The sequence below is a fragment of the Oryctolagus cuniculus genome, chromosome 13 (assembly GCF_051225735.1).
Source record: "Oryctolagus cuniculus isolate XC-2025 breed Fujian yellow rabbit chromosome 13, ASM5122573v1, whole genome shotgun sequence".
NCBI classification, from domain to species: domain Eukaryota; kingdom Metazoa; phylum Chordata; class Mammalia; order Lagomorpha; family Leporidae; genus Oryctolagus; species Oryctolagus cuniculus.
The window spans coordinates 29,907,209-29,934,080 of record NC_142879.1 but is presented as its reverse complement, the minus strand read 5'-3'; the positions used below and the strand labels follow the sequence as shown (position 1 = coordinate 29,934,080).

The 26,872-nt window shown below is 40.1% G+C and overlaps 1 protein-coding gene across 1 annotated transcript in view; it reads left to right on the top strand.

Moving 5' to 3' along the window:
- The window catches only part of USH2A (usherin), an 870,853-nt gene that overhangs the window by 785,090 nt on the left and 58,891 nt on the right, over positions 1-26,872 (top strand). The window contains exon 63 of the mRNA XM_089312189.1: positions 23,458-23,685. Within this exon, the coding sequence (XP_089168315.1) occupies positions 23,458-23,685 (228 nt within the window). The remainder of the gene's footprint in view (positions 1-23,457; positions 23,686-26,872) is intronic.

The following is a 26,872-nucleotide window of genomic DNA, read 5'->3' as shown; positions in this document are numbered from 1 at the left end:
GCACATTAAGGACAGATCCCACATGAGAAGTAAGTACACAGTGACCAGTGACTCCTGTTGTTAACCTAACAATTTGACACTCTTGTTTATGGCATCAGTAATCTCCCTAGGCTCTAGTCATGAGTTGCCAAGGCTATGGAAGCCTTTTGAGTTTACTGATTTTGATCTTATTCCGACAGGGTCATAGTCAAAGTGGAAGTTCTCTCCTCCCTTCAGAGAAAGGTACCTCCTTCTTTGATGGCCCCGTTCTTTCCACTGGGATCTCACTTGTGGAGATCTTTCATTTAGGTGTTTGGTTTGTTGTTGTTGTTGGTTTTTTTTTTTTTTTTTTTTTTTTTTTTTTTGCCAGAGTGCCTTGGGTTTCCTTGCCTAAAATACTCTCATGGGCTCTTCAGCCATATCTGAATGCCTTAAGGGCTGATTCTGAGGCCAGAGTGCTATTTAGGACATCTGCCATTCTATGAGTCTGCTGCATATCCCGCTTCCCATGATGGATCATTCTCTCCCTTTTTGATTCTATCAGTTAGTATTAGCAGACACTAGTCTTGTTTGTGTGATCCCTTTGACTCTTAGACCTATCAGTATGATCAACTGTGAACTGAAATTGATCACTTGGACTAGTGAGATGGCATTGGTATATGCAGTCGTGATGGGATTGTATTGGAATCCCCTGGCATGTTTCTAACTCCACCATTTGGGGCAAGTCCGATTGAGCATGTCCCAAATTGTACATCTCCTCCCTCTCTTATTCCCACTCTTATGTTTAACAGGGATCACTTTTAAAAGTGGTCTAGAAATTAATTTATTCATTCATCCATCTGCTCATCAAGTCAATATGTGTAGACAATAGTATGAGTATATGACAACTGGGTATATGGCAATGAATAAGCCACAAAAAATCCTTTCCTCTTAAAGCTTTCCTTCTAGTGGGGAGATGATAACAATGAATATGGCAATTTTATAAAAAATATAAGATGAAGCCAGTGGAGAAGAAAGTGAAATAGGGGATAAGAGGAGCTGTGTTGGCCAGCCATGGAATGCTGTGTTGGCTAACCTAGGGGATAAGAACAGGGGTTTGGCCTGCCGGTAGAAGGAAGGTGTTACCTAATATAAGAAGACCAGGGAAAGTCTCATGAGAAGATGCACTGGAGCATAACCTTAAAGGAGGAAAGGAAGCATGCAGATGACTAGGAGAAAAATCAAATCTGAAATGAGGATGCAGACTCAGATTCTAGGCTCCGGAGTCTGGATTTGTTCCCTGTATGACCAGTTCAACCCTATAAGCCATCAGCATGTGCAGTCACTTCCGGTCCAGGATTCTGAAAGGTAATATCCAGTCATCACCACCTGTTTGACACCTCTGCACAGGACATAAATGCTTCATTGCTTGGGAATGTAAGACACAGCCATCAGGTGAATTGTGTACTGCAGACATTTTCCCAATTTTCAGATCTGTTATTTGATTCCATAACCTTCACATGCCAAGTCCTCCTTGAGTACCAGTCCATCCCCATGAGTACCTAATATACTTCTTTTTCTTCCCATATAGTCTACAAAAATGCCCCACATTCCAAGTAGCCAAAGTAGGACTCATTCACTGTAAAAAAAGAAATAGATCTCTCACAATAGCTATACCCATCTTCGAACCCAGGAGTTGTTCTATGGTTCTAATGGTTCTAATATTTCTCTGTTTTTTTTCATACTCTCATTTTGATTATCTGTAGCTCCCAGAATAAATAGTAAACGCCAGAACCCCAACACATCATATATTCAATAGTATGTAAATTCATATATACAATATAACAAAAAGCAGAAACAGAGTCTAGAGAATTGTGCAATAGCTAAGAAACCAGTAGTTCCTTAATAATTATGACTTCTCTCTCTTAACTCCCTAGCAAACTGGGATTAAGTGGCTGTCAAAATCAACCAAACTCATTCAGAAAGGATCTTGGTGGTCCTTGGTGGTCTTCTCTTCATAAGCTCGCCCTGTTCCCCAGTAACCTGGAAAGGGTACCACAAAAGGAAGAGGAGGGGCAGTTTCCCAAGCTCCACTATGCAACAAGATTCCTATTTTCTCTTATCAACCACCCCAGCCACTACTCTAAGCTCTTTTTCTCTCTATTTCTTGTCTGATTGCCTAGTAGCATAAAGTAACACAAATATCAAGCTTAATTTTCCACGTGCAGTTCAATGGAACTGCTATGGAAGCATTTCTTCCCTAATTCTTTCAATCAGAGAATTCCAGAGTTGCAGTTACAGTAAGTATAACGTTAACAAGTTGGTCTTTACTTCTTGTTGTGTTTCAAAGGATGTGTTCCTTCCACACCCCACCTGCTACCTTCTGGGGTTTCTATACAAGACTTGAAAGTCAAGTTGCTACCTGTAAATTCCCTTCTGAATCTAAGATTCTGTAAGTTTTAAGTTGATGGTTTTGGTATTTTGAAAAGATTATATTTTTTTGAAAGGCAGAGTTAGAGAGAAGAGACAGAGAGAGACATTTTCCATCTGCTGGTTTACTCCCAAAAGAACTGCAATGGCCAAGGCTGGGCCAAGCTGAAATCAGGAGTTGGGGAACTCCTTCTTGGTCTCCTACACGGGGGTCAGAAGCCCAGGTGGTTGGGGCATCTTTCACAACTTTCCCAGGTGCATTAACAGGGAGCTAGAATCAGAAGTGGAACAGCTGAAACTCAAACTGGCTCCCATATGAGATGCCAGCATTGCAAGCTGTGACTTAATCCACTCTGACATAATGCCAACCCCTTTAAGCTATTTTAATTGTTTAAATCTTGCACTGAATTATACAATACTTCTATACTATCTCGTACATTTCCTACAGATATATTGATATTTAAAGTCTACCTTTTCTGTGGGATATTTTGTGATTTCTTAAACTTATGTAGATTTATTAAGCACACACCTTTGTTGTTTTATTTCCATATTTGTGTATGGTGGTTTCATGAATCTGAGTCTGACATTCCTAATAGACTGCTGTTCATAAAATGCAGGATTTTCAGGCTTTGTGTTTTTTTTTTCCCCATATTCTTTAGTGCCTAGAACCATGCTAGAATACTGGTAGAGAAGGAGCAGGTGTTTGGTCTAGAGTTAAGATATGTTTGAGATGCTTGCTGCTTGCATCCCACACCAGAATGCATGGATTTGAATCCTGGCTCCTTTGTTTCTGATCCAGTGTCCTGCTGATGTACATTCTGGGAGGCAGCAGGTGATGACTCAAGTGCTTGGGTCCCTGCTACCCTTACTGGCAACCTGGACTGAATTCCAGGATCTTGGCTTTTGCTCAGCTATTGTGGGCATCTGGGGAATGAATCATCGGATGGGAGATAACTTATACTGGTCTCTCTCTCTCTCTCTCTCTCTCTCTCTCTCTCTCTCTCCTCCCTCTCTCCCTCTTTTCCTTTCTCCCTCTCTCCCTCTCTCCTACTCTCCCTCTCTCCTACTCTCCCTCTCTCCTACTCTCCCTCTCTCCCACTCTCCCTCTCTCCCACTCTCCCTCTCTCCCTCTCTTCCTCTCTCCTCTCTTCCTCTCTTTCCTCCTCCTCTCTTTCCCACCCTCATGTGAATGTGTGTGTGTGTGTGTGTATCTCTGCCTCTCAGATAAAATTTTTTAAAAGATTTGAAATAAAATATCTGGCTATGAGCTTAACCTGCAGAAATTCCAATATGAACACTTTTCTCTGCTAAAAACTTTAAACAAAGCACAAAACTAAATTGAAACAACAGGACTAGGGGATCAGCAGACTTTCATGTATCCTTAGCTGCTGCCAGTAACAAGGATCAGGTTCTTGAGAGTCTACTGTGTGCCATTGTTCAGTCCTCATACAACCCCATGAGAAATAGCTTAACAGTTTGAAACTGAGACTCAGAAGAGGTAAATAATTGGCCTGAAGTCCCACCAATGGGAAGGAAGAAGCCAGAACTTGAATTCAAGTCTTCTAAGTTGACTCCTGATTTAATTACAGTGTCTGGACTCTGAGAAATTGCCTTTCATCCCAGGTGTTGTCCCAGGCTTCTTGGGAATTTTTCTCCTGCACATGAGACAGGAGATCACTTTTGCCTCTTTGCTAAAGTAAAACAAGTGAAATAGACTCCAAAACAATAATGCGTTCAAAATACCAAATTCATAGTGTACTTTGTATACTCAGTGAGAAATCATTTTCTGATTTTTCCAAATGTCTATTTAAAATGATTGTGCAAAATTAAAAACAATCTTTGATCTGTCTCCATGAAAACAGAAACCTCAACTTCTAGCCCTCAGAACAAATAAAAGTTGTTTTTATTGTTTAATTAAGTATGCTTAGCTTAACTATATTTTCTCTTAAGGTGTAATGACTACACCGTGATCATTTCTTTTTGTTTATTCATTTAAAACGCAAATAAAAGCAGATAATCAATAGATCATAATCTAAAACTAGAGGATTTGCAAGTTAATAAGCTTGAGTCAATACATATTCCATAACGAAACCCTCAGTGCTGAACCTGGCATAATTTGCTTTGCACTAAGCTGGTTGACTTAATGCTTTAATTTAATTCCAATATTAACTGAAAAATCCAAAGAAAAGGGGAAAATTTAAATCCTATTATATTAAAATATTTTCAAAGCAACAACTCAATATCATGCCACAACTGCTTAAGTGTGCCATCAACATCTGCCCAGCCTGTTGGGTTCCAATTGTGGATAACCAGTTAACCCCTTTGGAGCCGGGGATAAGTGAATTGTGGAAGTTTTTTAATGGTCTGTCTTTGCAATAGCTTTTCCCTTAGTCTTGGCAGCCATTGTAATGTCATCTCATAAGGCCTGCTTTTCCTAACTCACAGCCAAACTGTTAGTCATTTTTCTTCGAAAAGTAAACCTTGTATTTCTCGTGAGATTACCATTTGGCCTGAATCTCCAAACAGAACAGTAGACAGGTCCAGGTGAAAGAGTAGAAGGAAGCCTTCCTTGGTTCTTAAAGAGGAGATGTGGGTGTATCCTATGCCAAGGAATGACATCTAAGGACTTCTGCCTTCTACAGGTTAAAAATCATGAGTGTTAGACTCTGTCATCAGAATGCCGCCAACCAAATTCTGCTTTCCCCCATTATTTATATGGCTGTGCCTAATTTGCTTCAGCTACCTTTTTCTCAATTTCTTTATTTGAAAGTGATGGGTGGTAATGATGTCTGTTTCCTGCAATTGTTTTAAGATAAACAATTTGATATAATGACCTTGAAAATAACTCACTGATATAATCCTTTAATATATTATTTAGGAAAAGAATTAAAAGTATGGAGAACCTATGCCAGGAAGAGTTTTGAGAAGAACAGCATCAGTCTCTGACTGCAGTCAGTGGCCAGTTGTGTCTTTCAGAACTGTTGTGTGTACATAGCCCAATCCTCAGTGTTCCATTTATTACCACCCTCACTTCATCTGGGTGGTCTTAGGCCTGATATTGACTTTGGGTCATTGCCAGTCCCACTACACAAGGGTGTTGTGTGTGTCACGGTTGCCCTTTAACTAGTGTTATGACCCAAATCAGTTCACTTTGGTAAAGCAAATGAAGTACAAGTTATGCACTGGCTTTTCACAATAAGGGACCATTTTCTGTTCAGAAAGGTGCCCTAGAACTGGAAGTGAAATCTCATTGATTTTTATGATGAACAGGTTCTCACATTTCTCCACCTCTAAAATTGTGTGTGTCTAACAATATTACAATTGCTGTAGGTGACAGTCATTACACACTTGTTATTTCCTGTGCCTGCACAAACTTGATCAATGATGATCATACTGTTGTCAACTCAGTTGAGTTATGGGTGCTGTTGCTACTACACATGTTGAGTTTAATTGCCACTAAAAATGTCTTCAAAAAGATTGTACTATGATTTGGCATTAAAATTAAGTTCTTATATACACAAAAAGGTAGAACGCTTAATATATCATTTTTAAAAAAAAGGTAGCTCCATGCAATTCTAAAGAAGTATATTAACAAATTTAATTTAAAATTTCTAAGTGATAGTAGAAGCATTTTTTTTCTTTCTAGGAATATGTAAAATAGTTTTTTATTTTAAAAAACACTTTTTAAATATATAGAACCCTGGATTCAAAAAAATTAGGTATATGCCATGAAAAAAATTTTTAAACAGCTAGCATATTGTCAATAGGATAATGTATTTAAATAAAAGATAATTTATTCATTCAGCAGACATCTATTGAGCACCCATATGGTGCCAAACACATTTTGTATCCTTAGTCCCCGTCCTCTAAGAGTTCAAGGTCTGGTAAGGAGAAAAGGCAGGTAACCAGATCCTTGTAATGCCAAGCTGCTATGAACATAAAGAGCAGGAAGGAAAACCAAGTGTCTGTGAAAAGTCAAGACACTTCCAAATGGAGGTGACGTTACGTTTGTGTTTCTAAGGAGGATCAGGAGTTACCAGGCACAGAAGTGCATTCTGAGAAAAGGGCAGTTCGTGAGCAAAATAAGGCCTCTTTGCAGAGTATGCTGTAAATGGGACCTGGGAGTTGTGAAGCCAGGATGCCCTGTGTGACTGAACAGGGGCAGTGCCTGCCGTGGCAGGGCATGTGTGCAGAGAGGCAGCCTGGGGGAGTTCTTCACACGTGCTTCCTGAGCAGCTCTGGGCTCTGGGCATTGCCCTAACTTTCATGTGATAAAAGTTAGGACTTGATTCTTCTACTTGACTGCCAATGAAATAGAACCTAGGAAACTCAGTAGGTAAGAGGTGTTGGAAGACATTCAGAAGTTCAGAGATGGACAGCTAGCTATTTTTGCTTGAAGTACCATGCTTTCCTCTCCTTCATGCTGTGTGATTGGAGATAGAGAATAACACTTTGAAAGCAGGACGTAGGCCTCATAAGTTCTAATAGAAATGGGACTACAGAAAATAGGGAGAGGAGCCCCACTCAGATTTTTTTTTTTTTTTTTTTTTTTTGGCCAGGCAGAGTTAGACAGTGAGAGAGAGAGACAGAGAGAGAGTTATAGACAGTGAGAGAGACAGAGAGAAAGGTCTTCCTTCCATTGGTTCACCCCATAATGGCCGCTATGGCCAGCGCTGCACCGATCCAAAGCCAGGAGCCAGGTGCTTCCTCCTGGTCTCCCACGCGGGTGCAGGGACCCAAGCACTTGGGCCGTCCTCCACTGCCCTCCTGGGCCACAGCAGAGAGCTGGACTGGAAGAGGAGCAACCGGGACTAGAACCCAGCGCCCCAACTGGGTGCCGGGTATGCCAGCACCACAGGCAGAAGATTAGCCTAGTGAGCCACGGCGCCAGCCAACTCAGATATTAATAAATTATCTGATTCTGTAGTATTTACTTGAAATAGAGGATTCAGGCCTTTTTCAAAACTAAAAGAAAAGTAATGATAAAATCAATAAACAACTTTCACCAAGCCCAAGAAATAAGGTCTTTCCACAATCTTTAACCATGTTGTCATCAAATATCAAAAATATAGGAACAAACATTTGGCATAGTGATTAAGACAGTGCTTGGGACATCCACATCTCAAATCAAAGACCTGGATTTGAGTCCCAGCTCCACTCCCAGTTCTAGCTTCCTGTTAATACACACTCTGGGAGGCTCTAGGTGATGACTCAAGTACTTGGATCTCTGCCACCCACATGGGAGACTTAGACTGAGCTCTGGACTGCTGGATTTGGCCTAGTTTAACAGTGCCTGTTGCCAGCATTTGGGTAGTGAACTAGTAGATAGGAGCTCTGTCTGTGTCCTTTCTTACTCTGTGTCTTTTAAATTAACATTTTTTAAATAAAAGGAACAAAGGTAGGGGGTCGCATTGGAAGTATTCTAGGATCCCATGGCACCCCATCACTGAGATCTGCCACCATGTCCAATGTATGCTGAATAAGGAGATGTAGGGAGCATCAGTCTCTATAAGTGGATTCTACTATTCAGTAACAGTGAGCCCCAAGCCAGAAAATACACAACCTAGCTAAAAACTAGTCATATCCTCTCTTTATGAAGATGCACAAAGACAGTGGTCAGACACTTATGAGTCCTAAGGCTGTAAAGTTCTTTAGACTGGGAATTGGTATCCACGCTGGGCAATGAGTCCAGAGAGAAAGCAACTTAAGAGAAAAGGAAGACAAACATCATGCAGCCCTTGAGAGGCAGAGAGAAACTCCAAGTTCTAGCAGATCCCCATATTGAAGAGCCCATGCCATGCAGGGTACTTCAAAAGGCTCATGGAAAATGGAACCAAAAATTATTTTGACTGCAAAAAATTTGCTACTCCATGCATAGTTTCTGCATAACATGCCTTTTCCATGAACTTTTGTCTTGTATATGTTTGGCTTCTATCCTTTGCTGCCCCCTATTTTTTCTAAAACCAGTCAGAATGCATCAGTTTCCTGTAACTAAACATTCTTGAATAGAATATTGAGTCTGCCAATTCCCAGCTTTCCTCTAACGTGGATCATAAATGTTGGAATCTGGTTATCATCTTTGTTCCTGGAAAATTTGATTGATTTCTGTGTTTGATCCTAACAGTACCAAACTCTATAACAGTTTATTTTTAAGATACTTTGAACCATTTAGGTAGTCAACAACCATGTGCTTCATGCTTAAAAACCCAACCTTGTGTTAGGATAGGATAGGATGTCATGGGATGGGATAGGATGGGATGGGATGGGATAGGATGGGATGGGACAGGACGGGATGGGATGTAGTTAGCAAATACAACTCCAAAATATAATACTTCACCTTATAAAAGTGGGAGAAGTCAAAGTGGAATTTAGCTACCCTTCTCCATCTTGTATCAGTGCCAAAGGGTGGTAGGAGAAGAGTATTCTGGAGTTTTCCAAGACATTTCTAAGGTCCAGACCTGACTATAGCTTACATCCTTTCTGTCCATATGCCATCGACAAGAGTTAGTCACATAACCCCCATGTAGCTGTACAGAAGCTGGGAAATTGAGGGGAAAATAAATGGATATTTGGTGAGATCTAATAATCTTTCCTCATACCCTCCATTCCTCTTGCATTGCATAGAATTACCAGTTCAATAATGAGCATCTGCCTTACTTGTTTGTCTTACAATTAGGAAGACTTCTAAAGTTTTATCACTGAGTGTGATTTTGCTATATGATTTCAGTTAGTGCTGTTTGTCAGGCTAAGGATAATTCCTTCTATTTTCATTTGGTTAAGAAATTTTATCTTGAGTGTATACTGAATTTTTTGAGTCCATTGTGGTGATCAAATGTAAATTGACTTTTGTAAGGACTAAATCCTACAGTCATCGCTTTAGACCAAATGTTGATGTATGTTCCTCCCAATTTCTATGTTGAAATCCTACCCCACAATGAGATGGTATTAGTAGGTAGGGCCTTTGGTAAGTGATTAGGTCATGAAGGTACAGCCCTCGTGATGCCCTTTTAATAGAGTTCTTGAAGGTCTCCCTTATCCTGTCCACAATGTGAAGACCTAGTGAGAAGATATGAACCAAGAAGTGAGTACTCACAAAACACCAAATCTGTTGCCATCTCAATCTTGAACTTTCCAGTTTCTAAAATGTGAGCAATTATTTTCTGTTGTTTTTAAGGCACCTAGTCTATGGTATTTGGTGGTAGTAGCTGAAAAGACTAAGGTGAAAATAATATCAATTTTAAATACACTGGTGGGGCTGGTGCTATGGCATAGTGGGCTAAGCCTCCTCCTGTGGTACTGGAATCCCATTTGGGTGCTGGTTCAAGTCCCAGCTGCTCAACTTCCAATCCAGTTCTATGCTGGGAAAGCAGTAGAAGATGGCCCAAGTGGGATACCCAGAAGATGCTTCTGGCTCCCAGCTTCAGATTGGCTCAGCTCCAGCCATTGTGGCCATCTGGGGAGTGAACCTGCAGATGGAAGACCTTTCTCTCTGGCCCTCTCTCTGTCTGTAACTCTACTCTCAAATAAAATAAAAAAATCTTCTTAAAAAAGAATGTGATTAAAAAGTAGATTGTTAGATAGTATTTGCTACTGTTATGATTTTTTCATCTAGTCACCTAAGTGATTTTATCTAAAATATACATTTCTTATGATATTCTTATCTAATTTGATATTATTCTAATGCAATAAAATGAGTTTTGTATCTTGCCTAATTTTCCCATTTTCTGGAACACTTTGTATATAATATTAATCTGTTATTCACAGATTTAAATTAAAAGCAATAACAGCAAGCTTTACTGATAAAACTATCTGGTCCCAAGCCTTTCAGAGGAGACTGATTACTGTTGTCACCAGGCTTTACTCTGTACTGTTTTAAAGTTGATGTATCTAGGCCAGCGCCGCGGCTCAATAGGCTAATCCTCCACCTGCGGTGCCAGCACACTGGGTTCTAGTCCCAGTTGGGGCACCGGTTCTGTCTTGGTCGCTCCTCTTCCAATCCAGCTCTCTGCAGTGGCCTGGGAGTGCAGTGGAGGATGGCCCAAGTCCTTGGGCCCTGCACCCCATGGGAGACCAAGAGAAGCACCTGGCTCTGGGCTTCAGATCAGTGCGGTCCGCCAGCCGCAGCGCGCCGGTCGCAGCAGCCATTGGAGGGTGAACCAACAGAAAAAGAAAGACCTTCCTCTCTCTCTCTCTCTCTCACTGTCCTCTCTGCCTGTCCAAAAAAAAAAAAAAAAAAAAAGTTGATGTATCTATTATTACATCCATTTTGTTCATTTTTCTAGAGTTCCCCATTTAATCTACATTTTTTCATTTATTGTCATAAAGTTGCTCACTTTTTTTGTTTCTATAGATAAGCTCGTTCATGGGTGATGAATGAGTGTCTGGCATCCTTCTGCTCCAGGCCCTCTGGAAAGTGCCATTTGGGGGGTTCACAGCACCAACCTCTCTATGCTAATTTCCTATACTACCGAATCACTTTATTCATCATTGACAAAAGGAATTTTCATCTTTTTCTGTCCATGTTCAATATCAGCATATAGAAGAAAATAATAACTTTATCATATTATATGCTACATAGATAAAAGTGAAAAATCAGACTGTTATATCCCCTCTTTATCTATGTAGATAAATTTCTAAAGAGCAAATTGACAGAATTTCCTTTTCAGTCAAGTATTTAACATGTATGTTTATTCAATACCTAATAGGTTTTCACAAAAAAACATTTGCAAGGATAGTGCCTGTAAACTTAAATATAAGCTTTTTTCTGTATGATGCTATGGCTTTTATTTTTTTAAAAAATGCTATTGTATATATCATCTATACAGCCAGGTTACTAGGTGCTGAAAATAACGTGTGAGTTGTTCGTTGCTTTACATTTATCCATTTATCATTCATATATTCTAGAAATATTTACCAAATATATAATGTGAGGAAACATCTCCCAAATGCCTAGGATGATAGTAATAAAAGCTAGCATTTAATACTTATTATGACCATGTCAGGCTAAATAAAGTTTACACAACACAAAAAGGTAAGTAATATTACTGTTTCCATTTTACACATGAGCAAACTGAGGCAAAGAAAGATTAAAACATAGCCCTAATGCAAACAGTTTCCTTGAAATAAAGGCACAAACAAGGGAACCGGCAAACATACAGTGGAAAAGCCATCGCTTAATTAAGGTGGAGCTATTAGTAAATTCAAATGCATTCTCTCTCACAGGTAGCAATGCTTCTGACAGAGGTATTTGGGATACCTTACCTTGCACAGATTATTTTATTTTCAGATGAAAAGGCAGTGTACATGAGAATCAGGAGCCTGGCAGTCAGTTGCAATTCTAGTGTTGATGGATTATTGTATCTTGTCCAGGTTATCTGGGTCCTATTGACTGTAGGTTAAATCCTAATTAAGAATAATACTAATAGGCCTTATTTATACATGAGCATAAATATTATACGAGAGTTGCAAGTATAAAACTTCTACATTCAAACAAATATTTGACTGATCTTTAATTGGAATTGTGGGGTAATAGGATAGCTACTTGGTTCCCAAAGTTCATGAAGTCCTAGGGTCAGAAACTAGGGATCTGCCATCAAAACCATGTTTGTACTAAAATTATGACATCGTGTATTTTTTTCACTCTTATATTCTTACAGGTTACAGAAGGATTTTCCAAAGGCTACATGACACGCGAAGATGTTATCACTGTGCTGCTTAGTAGAATAGGTGCTTCTGTATTCTTTATCTTTAAAAATTTCTCAACATTCTATTTTTTAAAATTTCCAACATTTGTATTTATTTATTTTCACTTATTTGAAAGGTAGAGAGACACAGAGACAGACAGGAAGAAAGACATCTTGCATCTACTACTTTACTGCCCAAATGCCCTCAACAGCTGGTGTTGGGCCAGGCCAAAGTCAGGAGCATGAAACTACATCTGGGTCTCTCATGTTGATGGCAGCCATCACCTGCTACTTCCCAGGATATGCAATAACAGGAAGGTGGATCAGAAGCAGATGCAGGACTAAACACCGGCATTCACGTACAGGGTGTGAGCAGAACACACAGGATCTTAAACCCTTGTAAAAAATGCCTACCTCCCAACTATAATTTTGTAGTTGGTAAATATTGGTAGATAGAAATTGCAAAAACAAAAGCTCTTTGGGATCTTCAAGTGTTTTCAAGAAACAGGATTCTTCCTAAGACCAAAACATTAAAACAAGTTAACATGGCCGGCGCCACAGCTCACTAGGCTAATCCTCCGCCTGCGGCGCCAGCACACTGGGTTCTAGTCCCGGTTGGGGCACCAGATTCTGTCCCCGGTTGCGCCTCTTCCAGTCCAGCTCTCTGCTGTGGCCCAGGAAAGCAGTGGAGGATAGCCCAAGTGCTTGGGCCCTGCACCCGCATGGGAGACCAGGACAAAGCATCTGGCTCCTGGCTTCAGACTGGTGCAGGGCCCTGGCCGTAGTGGCCATTTGGGGGGTAAACCAATGGAAGGAAGACCTTTCTCTCTGTCTCTCTCTCTCTCAATGTCTAACTCTGCCTGTCAACAAAAAAAAAAAAAAAAAAAATTTAACAAATGTATTTTAATTCAGTATGGTACAGGAATAAAATCATACCCCTGCAGCTTGCCAACAATGTGACCCTGAGCCTCAATTTCCTTACCTGTAGTAATACCAACAACCTCATAGCTTCATGTGAAGATAAAAATGAGATAATGCATGCAAAGTACTTTACAGCAGGCATATATAGTAGGAGAAAAATCTTTATTCAAAAAGTGACCTGTTTCAGGAAGCGTACATGAGAAAATGGCAAACTAGTAAGTTTTGTCATCCAAGAGAATGAGAACTAGATGGCTGGGTTTAGGGAGAGAGGCAGGATCTTTTAATTGAATATTCTTCACTCAGAAGCACAGTTTATCAAAAGTAGTAATTGCAATAAAAGTTTAAAAAATAAAATGGAAGAATTACTGTAATCCTTATAGATACAGTAAGTTTATATACCACTTCACTTTTTGATAAAACTGTTGTTACAAATTTATGCCAAGAGCTAAGCATACAATGGTGATAGCTCTGGGTAAAACACATTGAGTTATTGCAGGCGCTACAGCTACTTTGGAGTTAATTGGCAGAGGTCTGAGCCTACACATATCCATTTGCCATGCAGGAATCTTTGGTGAGCCTGTTCTACACATGCAAGTGAGAAGGAAGCCCTGAATTTTCAAAATATTTTACTTTTCTCTCCCACACCATCAATCTCTACCTCATTGTTGAAGAATTCCCATCAAGATGAAAACCTGCCCTGGTATCTCCCATTGTGTGCTGAGTATGGCTCTGTAGACTCTCCAGCTAGCATTCCATGCCCCTGTTCCCCCTTTATGGCCAAGCTTCTCAAATATTAATATTCACTGTTTCTACTTCCACACGTGGCTCTCTCCCCAACCCAGGCAGTGTCAGAGTTCTGTTCCTATCACTCTGCTGCAAGGCTTTTATCAAGATCACTTGCCACCAAATGCAAAGGTCTTTCTTTGGACCTCTTGCTTAATACTTCAGTCTACTTTGACATTGCTAACCACACCTCCTTTCCTGAAATACCCACTTCTATCAGTTTCCATGAGGTCACATTCTCTCTACTGATTTCCTTCCCCTCTCCTGCTCTTGTCTCAGCCTCTATTATTGAGTCCTTCTCTTCTGCTGTTGTGTTCAGCTTTACCCTGCTTCTGCCACTGAGTTTGGTCTTGGGCCCTCTCCTCTGCTTAAGCTACCCTCTCTTTTATAATTCTCTTAGACTATTTCTTCAGAGATCCACTGTACACTCTAGTCTTCAATACAAACTACACAAAAGGGAACATCAAGAGATCTTGTGGCAGGGAATGGGTCTGTATTGCAGTTGGTGAAAGCACTTGCCATGCCAGAATTCCATATCAGAGTGCCAATTTGAGTCCTAGCTGCCCTGCTACCAATTCAACTCCCTGTTAATGTGCTTGAGAAAGCAACAGATCATGGTCCAAGTGATTGGCCCCTGCCACCCATGTGAGAGGCCTTGTTGGAGTTCCTGGCTTCTGGCTTTGGCCTGGTCCAGTCCAAGCCATTGCAGCCATTTGGTAGAGTGAACCAATGGATGAGATTTCCTTCTGTCTCTTCTTGCTTTGTGACTTTGCCTTTCAAATAAATAAATCTTTAAAGAGATAAATACAGAGGAAGATCTTATGGAGAGTTGTTAAGTCTGAGATGTAGTAGAGATGTGAGACTGTATTCAGGGGACATGTCCAATGATTTTCAAATGTATATTACTAATTCAGTATCCACTCAGAACTATAGATTCATAGATTTGTCCTTTGGCATCTCCAAGTTAACAATCGTGTCCTCTCTCAGGCTCCCACATCTCAGTGCATGGTACCACTACTTCCCTCCATCTCAAGGCTAAAACTTGAGAGTCCTCTTTATTCTTGTTCTTTTCTCCACCTTCTTCATTCCATCCATCATAATTCTGTCAATTTCCAAATAATAATTCTATCCACTTAGTTCCATCCTTACCACCATTACAATCTTTTTTTTTTTTTTTTTTTTTTTTTGACAGGCAGAGTTAGACAGAGAGAGAGAGACAAAGGTCTTCCTTCTGTTGGTTCACCCCCCGAATGGTCGCCACGGCCGGTGCACTGCGCCGATCCGAAGCCAGGAGCCAGGTGCTTCCTTCTGGTCTCCCATGTGGGTGCAGGGCCTGAGGATTTAGGCCATCCTGCACTGCCTTCCCGGGCCACAGCAGAGAGCTGGACTGGAAGAGGTGCAACCGGGACAGAATCCGGCACCCCAACCAGGACTAGAACCTGGAGTGCCGGAGCTGCAGGCAGAGGATTAGCCTAGTGAGCCACGGCACCGGCCCACCATTACAATCTTAGCCACTATCACTCCTCCCTGGAGAGTTTAAAAATGCTACTAATGTATCTGGCTCCCTCTCTTTACCCTTGTTGTGGACTGAATTGTGTACTCCAAGATTCATATGTTCGAGTCCTAACCACCAATGTGACTGTATTTAGAGATAGGGAGAGATAATTGAGGTTAGAAAGTTCTTAAGAGTGGAACCCTGATCCAATAGGACTAGGGTCACTCTAAGAAAAGGTAGAGACACTTGAGATGTATCTTTCTCTCTTTATGTTGGCAGAGAGGAGGCCATGTGGGGACACAATGAGAAGTCACTTTTTATAGGCCAGGTAAAGAGGTCTTGCTCAAAACCAATCCTAAAGGCACCTTGATCTTGAACTTCCACCCTCTGGAACTGCAAAAAAGTAACCTGCATTTGAAGCCACCAGTCTGTAGTGTTTGTTACAGCAGCCAGAGCAAATTAATACAATCACTTATATATATTCTTCACTTACAGCCAGAATGATCTCTTTAATACCCAAGTGACACTACTCTCTACTTAATGGCCTTTAATAATTTTCTATTGAGTTTGGAATAAGACTCCAGTACTTTCCCTTAGCCTGTGAGATCTAGCCCAGCTGGCTCCTGTCCATGATTTTGGCATTGCCTTATGCCCTTTCCCTCTCACTCATGGGCCTCAGTCATGTTAGCTCCTTTCTGTCAACAAAATACCAAATTGTTCCTACCTTAGAGCATCTGCTCTTGCTCTTCCCCCAAGTCCCCCCACACCCAAATCCTTCACGTGATTGGTTTCTTCTGCATAATTGTCTAAGTGTAACTTTCTCAAGGATCTTCCTTACTCCCCTTGTTAAACCAAGAATCTCACCCACTCTTCCCCACTATGTAAACCCCAACACCAATTAGTGCATCATTCAACTTATTCCCTTCCTAAAAGTCTCTGTCTTTGCTTACACAACTGTATTGTCATTTCTCCTTATTGTAACACAAAACTGAATAGAGAAGTGCTCTTTTTGCACTTGCTTTCCACTGTTTCCTCAGAGCTTCAGAGGGTATCTCATATATAGAAAGCCCCGAATAAATCTATGTTTAATCATGTATTGAGCAACCACAACACTATGGCTGGGATGAACTTCCTTTACATGTATTTTAGTACTGTTTCACTGTATTTCTATAAAATACATTATCAGAGTGGAATTGCTGGGTCACAGAGTATGCACATTTTTAATTTTGATAGATCAGAAGTGCTGCTTTTTAATATTTAGTGTGACTGATTTGCCACTTTAAAATTTAATTACCACAAATTTAATTTTTTTCCTCTTCTCCATTGAAAAATGAGCCATTTCAAAGCCATTCTTTCTTCCCCCCAATGTTTTTATGGTAACTGAGGTCTCATCGTTCATTTTGCAAGAACTCTAGCTTTGCTTTATAGATTGAATTGATACAGCCAATTTGTCTTTTAAGAAAATGTCTGTGAATGGACTCTTCCTTTTACATTTGCCCCTCACTACAAATGAATGGTGTCCTCCAATGAGAGGAAAAAAAAAAAAAAAACACTTCTCCTTTTCACATATCATTCTTCTTTTCTGAGTGCATTTGTTCAAGTATAGGCATAAAGTGCACATGTGAATACCCCAAGCAGAACATTTTAAGTCAGAAATTTACAATTGTTACAATGAATGGCTCTGACTAATCAATTATAATTACATACATCATCATTCTCTGAAGAGGGGTTATGCATTTATACTTTCTTGAAATCATTCAAATTAAGTTCTATGACATTCGTTACAACCCAGAGATAAGTATGTTTTCACACACGTATGCATCTTTGAGTCAGTCTCATTCTGTCTCTCAGTCATCAGTGGTATCCTTAACCTTTTCCAGCTGTCTTGTAGCTATTGATCTGTACAAGAGACTAGGGCAAGGGTGTGGATGGCTCCACATAAACATGTCCCCACAATCAGGAACAACACAGTTCAGATAAATGTGGTTCTGGTGGTAGGTCAGGACAGAGGGTGCTATAATTGGTTTTAATTCAGTTCAGTGATTATAATCACCTGCTCAACCGAGAGCAAAACAAAAGCACTAATGTCTAAAAAATAATTACAAACTTTGAAATACATAAAATATTCACTAAAGATTTTTTTAAAAAATTTGATTCCTAACAACATACTCTCCTATTACCTTGTGCAAATGGTAATCTATACTTATTGGCTAAATAGTAATTCAATGAGTGAATTAATTAATTCTTCGTGGATTTATTATTCCATTGGTCACTGACCATGATCTACAACACAATAGGGCAAAATTCCAAAGTTCCTCCATTATTCCTTCAAATGGCATTGTAGAGCTCTTTGAATACAATTAGTTCTTAAAACTTTTTGCCTGATGTTAACTATTGTTTTCTAACAAATACCATCCCAAAACTTTGGCATGACATTTACAGTCCTCCTCAACCCCAACACAAAATCTTACCCTTCCCTGCCTTCATTCCACTGTTCCCCTACACCTAATGTACCACACTGCAGGTACATTAAACCACCAGCTTTTTCTCAAGCATACCCTGCAGTTTCTTCCTTCTGTTCTTTCTGCCAATCCCGCACCTATGTTCATCTACTCAAATTCTACATCCTTCAAGCTGGCTTAGATCAAATGCCTCCTCTCCATTAAATCCCCCCCAAATCCTCACCTCCTCCATTCCAAATTAGAAATATTCAAAGCCCCTCAGTATGTCCCTGGCACTCAGCTGTAGTACTGCCACACATTGAATTGTGTATATCGACACCCATAATTGATCTGTGCTATTAGATTATAAACTTTTCGGAGTCAAGAGCCTGTGTTACCTATTGTGTGTCCCCACTGCAACTTTACAAAGTCTCTTATGAACAAGGTGCTCAGAAATGTTTAAAGAATTGGGCAGAACTGTAGACCTACAATGCTGAATGTTTCCACTAACTGTTTGGGCAGCCCTGTCACATCACTTAGTGCTGCCACCTAGGAAATACACATTTTTGAAGCATATAAAACAATGGGCCATGAACCTGAAGGATATTCTGTTCTACCTTTACTGGACTGTGAATCTCTGATTACAGAGCAACTCTGCCTCTATGTCTCTACGTGTGTGCTGTTGATAAACGTCTTTGTTTTAGCCGCTTGGAAATATGTGGGTAGAGAAGTCTGCAAGTGAAATCCCTGAAAATGTTCTTACAGTGTTAATATTTTCAGGCTTTCTCATGCTTTTTTGCTGTGGATAAGTGTTCAAGTTTGATATTTGGCTAGTGGGTAGCAAAGAGGTAATTTCTGAAGAGACTAAATCAAATCAGGACTGATTTGATTGTTGCAAAATCAGTACTAGACATAAATATCTTGATTAATCTTTAAGGAACTCAAAAATTAACTTTATAAATGGAAAGGAGAATTGGCCCTGCAGAACTCATGCTTCAAATTATCTGGCTTTCAGAAATCTAGAAAAATATTTTGTGTTGAATTGTTGGCATTTCAGTCTGTAAAAGTCATCCAGTTGGCTAGATGCACTCCTTCCAAAACTATTGGTTTTAGAAAATGGTAAATGAGAACTTAAACTACTTGTTATGCTTTATTTATAACCTGAGCTAGAAAAATTGTGCTGTTATCTATGACCATTCCTTTCTTTTATTATTATGACAAGGTAAAATGTGAGTACTTCCAAAAAAATCATGGAAAGGAGAATTAAAATTTCAATTCATGAAGTTTTGCAATTTATACATAATTTTTTCATACTACACATTTTCCATGAATTTTTTGAAGAACCCTTGTATAAAATGATAAAGTATCTGAATGGTTCAACTAAAGAATTCAGAAGTTGATATATTTACATTCCTCTGAAACTCTCTCTGTGCAAAAAAGGACAAACTTGGGGCCAGCACTGTGGCACAGTGGGTTAACACCCTGGCCTGAAGCGCCGGCATCCCATATGGGCACCAGTTCTAGTCCCAGCTGCTCCACTTCCAATCCAGCTCTCCGCTATGGCCTGGGAAAGCAGTAGAAGATGGCCCAAGTCCTTGGGCCCCTGCACCTGCGTAGGAGACCTGGAAGAAGCTCCTGGCTCCTGGCTTTGGATCAGCTCAGCTCTGACCATTACATCCAATTGGGGAATGAACCATTGGATGGAAGACCTCTCTCTCTCTCTCTGCCTCTCCTCTCTCTGTGTAACTCTGACTTTCAAATAAATAAATAAATCTTTAAAAAAAAAAGCAAACTTTTGACGTCCCTTACTCTCTAGGCCTTGACATTCATGATAAGTAAGGATGCAAAAGAAACCTTACCACCTGGTAAGGATTTATAATCCAAAACTCATCCAATTTAGAGTGAGGAGCCCAGAATAGGCAGAATAGTAAATGAAAGGCAAAAGAGCAAGAGAAATCCAATTGGCTTGGAGTGAGGTTGATGGTGACCAGGAAGATTAACCCTTTCCAGTATGTAAGAAGCACACACAACATCCTGTTGATGAAAACATTGTGCCTACACTTCCCTGTTTTAGTTTATTCCTGGGAGCCAATTGAAAAGATTCCTAAGTGGGTTTAGTGAAAATGCACCACAAAGACCAAAGGGAAAGCTCTGGAAACTGCTGGATCATCAGATCAATAGACTCAAAGATGACTAAGTTAGGTAGCTTTATGCAGTTTAAACATTTGTGCAGGGAGTATCCCCACCAGTCTTTTATTGACAGCTACAGATCAATGCTAATTTTTGATCATTTTCAACCTACATAAACCTATTGACCCCATGGCCACCTTTGGGGCACTTCAAGTCATCAAAAATAATCAGAGAAAATGGTGTAAAATTGTCAGACAGCTGAAGACTCCAGGTAGTTTCATGTGTCCCTAGGAATAGAGAGTGAAAATGTAGTTTAAATTGCCAGTAGATCCTCAACTAGCAGATTGTTCCAGAGATTCTTGCTTTTTGTCTCTGAAAATGATGCACTGATTTGTATCCAGCCTCTGATCCTCACGCATATATATATATATATATATATATATATATGGCTAAATCTCATTGGAAGTTTTAAATTGCAGGGACTAGATTATCCCTATTAAAGTATTTCTTCTTAACCAAAAAAGAACTAATGTACTTCTAGAATTAAAAAATCTGAATAGGAGATGGACATGGACATACAATGGACAGAGACAAAAATGGAAGCAAGTTCATGTTGATAGCCCAGAAACCGGGATAAAAAGATTCAGGATATTGGAAGAGCAAAGGAAAGCAATATGAAAATAATGATGATAAAGACAAAGAAGTAACAGAGTTGAATTAAGATAATCTCCATAGCAAAAAGGGAGTGAGGGAAAGAGAGAGTGGTAGGCAGGGCCAAAGAGGAAGGAAGTAAAGGAGGAGAGAGGAGGCACCTGAGAGAAAGGGAGAAAAATGGTTTCCATGATCACTTTCCCTAGTCAGTGGGACAGAAAGCTGTATGTCCAAAGGAAGAAACTGAATATGAAGCACATAAGATCTGCAGTGCTCAAGCAGATACTCCATGTTTAAAGAAAATAGCAAATAACTGAATAAATGAACAAGATGCAACCCAGTCCAAAGAGTAAACTGTGTCCAGATCTTGCAGAAGGATTCCAAAATAAGGAACTTTGGTGTTAGAAATCTATTCAGGAGACAATAATGTAGACTATTTCCTAAAATGTCGCTGAATTAATTGGTAAGGACTGTTGTGCAATTTTTACATTTTCTTCACCTTTTTTGCATATGGCCTTTACTAATCGTTGACAAAAAGCAAAGTTATTAATGAATTCTATTTAAGGGGTGTGTATGTATATGTGTACATGTGATTTTTTGGTAGCTTTTCAGAAATAACAAATTGATGTAATATGAAAACTTTACCTCAGTGCAATACTATGATAAAGAAATTCCTTGCATCCCACTATGTGGTTATTTCCATTCTTTAAAAACATATAAACACAGACCAGATTAAGTAAAACAGCACCCTTTGCAGAAACATACCTCTAACCCTTTCTTGTGCCATACACGCAGGAACTTCCACTTGGGACCACCAGGTCATGTTTCCACGTTCTGCAGTGGAGGTTTTCAGCCCGCACATTTTGAATACTCTTGCTTTCAAGGAGCTGAGCCATAAATGTTTATTAAAAGAATCTATAATGAAATCAGTTTTGTTATTTTTTTAATGGTTGCCTGGAGTGTGTTGGATGACAGAATGCTGGTTGTTAATCATTAAGTACTCATGTTACCAAAAGCGTTTGATAGCATTGCCATCTAGGGGCTGAATGGAATTCTCAGCTCTGAAATAAACTGTAATTGAGCAGGTGCTGCCATTGACAATATACATATGTTTTTGCTTTATAGTCCACATGTTTTTCGTGTTTCTTATGACAAAAGCCATCTCTAAATGTCCCCCAATAGCCTACCTTTTTTTAAATATATAATCGGTTAGAGGTGATTACTATTTGCTTTGGAGTGTATGCATTTTGGGCATCTATTACTGAATATTCCGAACAAAGAATGATTCTTTTTTGCATTATTAATCTTGCCCATGTTTGCCTTATTTCCAAAGAAAAGGAATCATTTATCAGAAAAGAATGTTTGTAATCGGAACTTGTGGCATCTTCAGATTTAATATTCATTATGGTCATTCTATTTCTGTGCTGTATTTATCTAAAAGACCAATCCAATGTTGTGCAGAAATAAGTTTTTAAATATTTATGATCCAACTTTTAATATTTTAAAAAAGAGAAATTAGTATTTCTGTAAAATTTGTTTCAGAGTCTGGTCGCTTAGCAAATGTTTAAATATTAAAAGATTTCAAGAGGTTAGCATGTAATAGCATAATGGAACTTACTGAAATAGGAAAATGGACTTTACAAGTCTTTGATTCATAAAGAAAATTGTATTTTCTCCTCCTATGTTTAACACATAATAGGGAACATTAACACGGTTGAAATTTATCACCAAGAATAAGAGAAGATAGTGCTGAAAATTATTTCTACAGTGTTGTGGGTTTTGTTTAACCAGTTTACTTGAAAATAGTTCAGTTTGATTTTTGCCCCTTGTTTTAGATTTTATATATTTTATATGATGTTTGGATAGCCCCAAATGATGGCAAATTTCTTTATATATCACTTTGTTGTTCTTTATAAATATCTTCCTCCTTCCTCCCAACCACACATTTTTCCTCCTTTTTTCACCAAGAAAAGAAGACAATGGGAGACTCTATCACAGGTAGACAACATCATTACGTGTAAATATTCTATGAGCTCAGTCAAAATTTCCTCATGATTATTTGCGTCCAATGGTGATGATACACAATGGTGTGTGTGTGTGCGCTCTCATGCATTTACCTAAACGCACACTGCTACCCCATTTCCAGACATACTTCTATGTTGAACAGACACATCCATCCACTCCAGATGAGATAACAGTGCCCTAGAGCCTTTCAAAACAACAGGATTCTTAGCTCCAGTTTAGTTATGTAAAATATGTTCAATGATGCTCTCCAAGCAGAAAAAAAAAATTCTGCTACTCCTTTTTATTTTCTTTTAAATAATGATTAAATAATCAGAGCTATGTAACAATTGCACCAGGTACATTTCATGGTTTAACTTACAGTACTTTCAATAAATGAGAATATTTTATATTTATATTAATAATAGACTTTTGTAAGCATATTTGTACATGTGTAGTTCAATTGACTTGTTACTGTTTTCTTGTGTTTGTTTTGTTGACTTTGTAAGGTATAAATACACACTAGGAAATTGGGCAAATGGAGAGAGTGTTACTCATAATAAATAATATTGGGGATTAGAGAATTAGGGTGGTTCAGGTTAAATCTCCAAACCCTTAAGATACACTTGTAAGCAGTTATCCCAGTCTCTGACATGCAAATTTGTACCACCTGCTTTCACCACGAGCTGACTTCAAGAATAATGTTTCAGGTTCATATATCACATCCCATGGGTTACAATTCTGAGAAGGCAAGGATCCTATCTGATCCAATTTCTAGGTGTCTGAAATCGTACAATATATATGTCAAAGCTTATAATCAGATGTCAACAAGAAAATAAACACGTGAGACTCTGCTATAGAATTTATGGTACTGAAGTACTTTTGGCTATGCAGTTTAGAGAACAACCCCCTAGTAATTATTGTCAGTTCCTAAAAGAAACCTAATCTGTCAACTTTCTTACAGGGAACAAGCCATCAAGCCCACCTGTTTGGGTTAGAACCATTCACAACATACTACATCGGTATTGTGGCCGCCAACAGCGCAGGAGAAGTTTCAAGCCCCTGGACTCTGATTCAAACCCTAGAGTCTTCGCCAAGTGGACTGAGCAACTTGACAGTAGAACAGAAAGAGAACGGCCGGGCATTGCTACTACAGTGGTCAGAGCCTATGAGAACCAATGGGGTGATTAAGGTAATGTCTACCATGCACATTAAATCATGTTTGGTGTTCTTCCGATAAATAGATGAGTCCTGACATGCCATCAGGTCACTGTGGGAAAACTCCCTTCACAGCCCGTTTAATTCTCTCTGATGGCCCCTCCAGGCTCTTAATCATAGATCAGAACAAAACTATCTTGGATGTGTGTGTGCTTTGCTTCCTATGAATCCAACACTGGGCTGAATGCTCTCCATGGATTATCTCATGCAAACCTCCCATCAGCCCTATTGAAGCATGTAAAGGCTAAATAACAGCCCAAGCTCACATTGTAAATGATCAGGTTGGGATTTGAAGGCAGAAATTCAGACCAGCACTGAACTTTAAATGTCTGTGTTCTTACTGGCTCCTCAATCATCCTCCTCAGTTATCTGCATAATCCTTGCATGGTTGGCCCTTTGAACAGAGCTCTCTAAGAAAGACAACACGTCTGCTAACTGCCCCACCCCCTTAGGTGGCCATGAGGAAGAGTCTTCTCAGTGTCACACCTATATCCCAGGCTTCATCAGCCTGTGAGTACAAAGGAAGTTGCATCTCCATTTGTCGCCCACATCTGATGCTTTGAACCATCACTTGCAGGAAAGCTAGCTCTGCACTCCCTTTCTGACATTCAACTGAGGTGTGGAAACTCACCTGTCAGTCTCTGCTGTGCCTCAGCCCCAGCCTCTTCTGGCCTTGGGCCACTCTTTAGACCTTCCCCGTGGTCTCCCTCTGGGACTGCAGAATCTCCAACCTGCAGCTGCTGTAGTCCCTTCCTGCCCCTCTCTCAGTCCTTATTAAGATGGCAAAGACTCCCATGTTAATCCCAATCAGCACAGTTAAGCCTAAACTACTCCTTTTGCTAAGCCTTTCCCTGAACGACCTGTGAGAGGCATGGCAGTGCTTACGGTAACCAGACTTCACAAGCCCACATCTACCCTTATGTGGGCTGCCTGCCACCCTGCCTGGAGAAGTGGAGGCAAGCTCTGTCCACCAGGCTGCCTCCCTGTGCCAGAGGCCAGAATGCCCCAACCCTGGGGCAAGAGACTTGCACCTTAGGATCCATGACCTTGAAATCCAAACCTGCATCTCATATAGAAGAGCCTAGATTTGAGTTCAGGCTTCACTTTCAATACCAGCTCCCTACTAATACCTTGGAAGGCAACTGGTGATGACTTGGGTGGGTGGTCCTTGCCATCCACATGGATGACCTGGATTGAGTTCCTAGCTCCTGGACATTTGAGGAGAGACAAGAAGGAAGACCTGTCTTTCTGTCTGTCTCGTTCTGTCTCTCTGCTTTTCAAATCAGTAATTTAAATTTTTAAAATATCAAATCACAGCCCTAGAGCCCTGATCTGGGAAAAGAGCCCCTCCGCTCACATCCACCAACGCTCCTCCTTGTGTTTTGTCCCATCTCAGCGTCTGCTTCTTCCTAGTATGATTGACAAGAGGAATATTGACTCCTCATACCTTCATTTACATCTCACCAAATATTTATTGAGCTTCTACTAAGTTCCATGCACCTATTCAAGTGAACAAGACAGGCAAGGTCTCTTCTGTCACAGACCTTATGTGTGTATGAATAAGTGTGTGGGAGTATATGAATGGTGGGGCAAATGATAAGCTTGTAAATAAACAAGGACATTTCAGAGAGTGGTGAATGCTATAAAGAAAATTAAATAGAATAATGTAATTATGCCTGCTCAGGCTATTTTAGAATGGATAATCATTTGAATTGAGTTGACATTTGAGCTGAGCCCTGAATGACAAGACAGAGTTAGTCATGTCAAGATATGAGAACAAAATGTTCCAGACAAAGTGAACATCAAGTGCAAGGCCTGAAGCCAGGAATGAACTTGATGTACTCAAGGAAAGGGAAGAAAGCTAGTGTGGATGATGCACAGCAGGGGAGAGAAAGCTGGCACTAGAAGAGACCAGTCGAAGGCAGGTTGTGCCCAACCTTGAGGGCAGCGCCAGAGTTTGGAATTTGTTCCAAGGGCAATGAAAAATTAGTGAAGTCTTTAAGCAAACGAATTACATGATCAAATGTTTTTAAAAAAATTATTTTGACTGCTGTATGGAAAATGGTCTAGAAAGAGACAAATAGAATTTGGAAGCCACTGAAGAATTCAGGGTAGAATTGATGATGGCTCACATGGGAGTGGCAATTGGGAAGCTGAGAAATAGGGGTGAATTGGAGATGTATTTAGAAATATGAAAGAAAAGGAACATGTCAAGATGACTTGTGGAATGTGGCCTTGAGCCATTAACTAGGAAAAAAAGGTTGGAGGATGAACAGGTTTGATGGATCAAATAGGCAGTTGGATGGCCTGCAAGAGGCTATCACTGAGATACCTATTGGGAATCATTGTGAGATAGATGGTATTTATACCCACCTGGCTGGAAGACATCAGTCATGGAGAAACTGTAGCCAAGCCCTGGGACAGACTGGAACTTGGAGGTCAAGAGGAAGAAGAGAACAAGCAAGGGAGATGGAAAGAGGCAAGTGACGGAGAAGGAAAAGGGGCGGGGGGGGGGGGGGGAGGGCGGAGTATCCCAAAAGTGAAAAGAAAATATGCCCAGTGCTGCTGGGATAAATAAGGCAGTGACCTGGATTTGGGAAAGAGATCACTGTGATCTAGACAAAAGGATCGGGTGATAGAATGGTGGGCGGGATGGCTTGAGGAGAGAATGCCAAGTGAGAGAACATGGATGGCAACTCATTGAAGCAGCTTACAGGGAAGCCAAAGCAGAGAAATGGGGCAGCAGCTAGAGGACTGTGGTGTATCCAGCAGTTTTATTTAAAAATCAATGAAAAGGCCAGGTGTCTGGACTTGCAGTTGAAAACGGCAGGTCCCACCTTAGAATGCCTGGGTTCCGCACCACCTCCAGCTCCTGATTCCAGCTTCCTGCTATTGTGCACCCTGAGAGGCAACAAAAGCTTGTGTAGTGGGTTCCTTCTACCCACCTGGAAGACCTGCTTTGAGTCCCCAACTCCTGGCTTTGGGTCAGTCCAGCCATTCCAGGCATTTGGGGAGTGAACCAGCAAATGAGAGCTCTATTTCTCTTACTGCTTCTCAAACAAAAATATAAATAACTTTAATAGATCAATGAAGGATATGAGAATACTTTTAGAAACAAAGGGAAATAAGCAGTAAAAGGAGATGAATCAGTGATGCAGAGG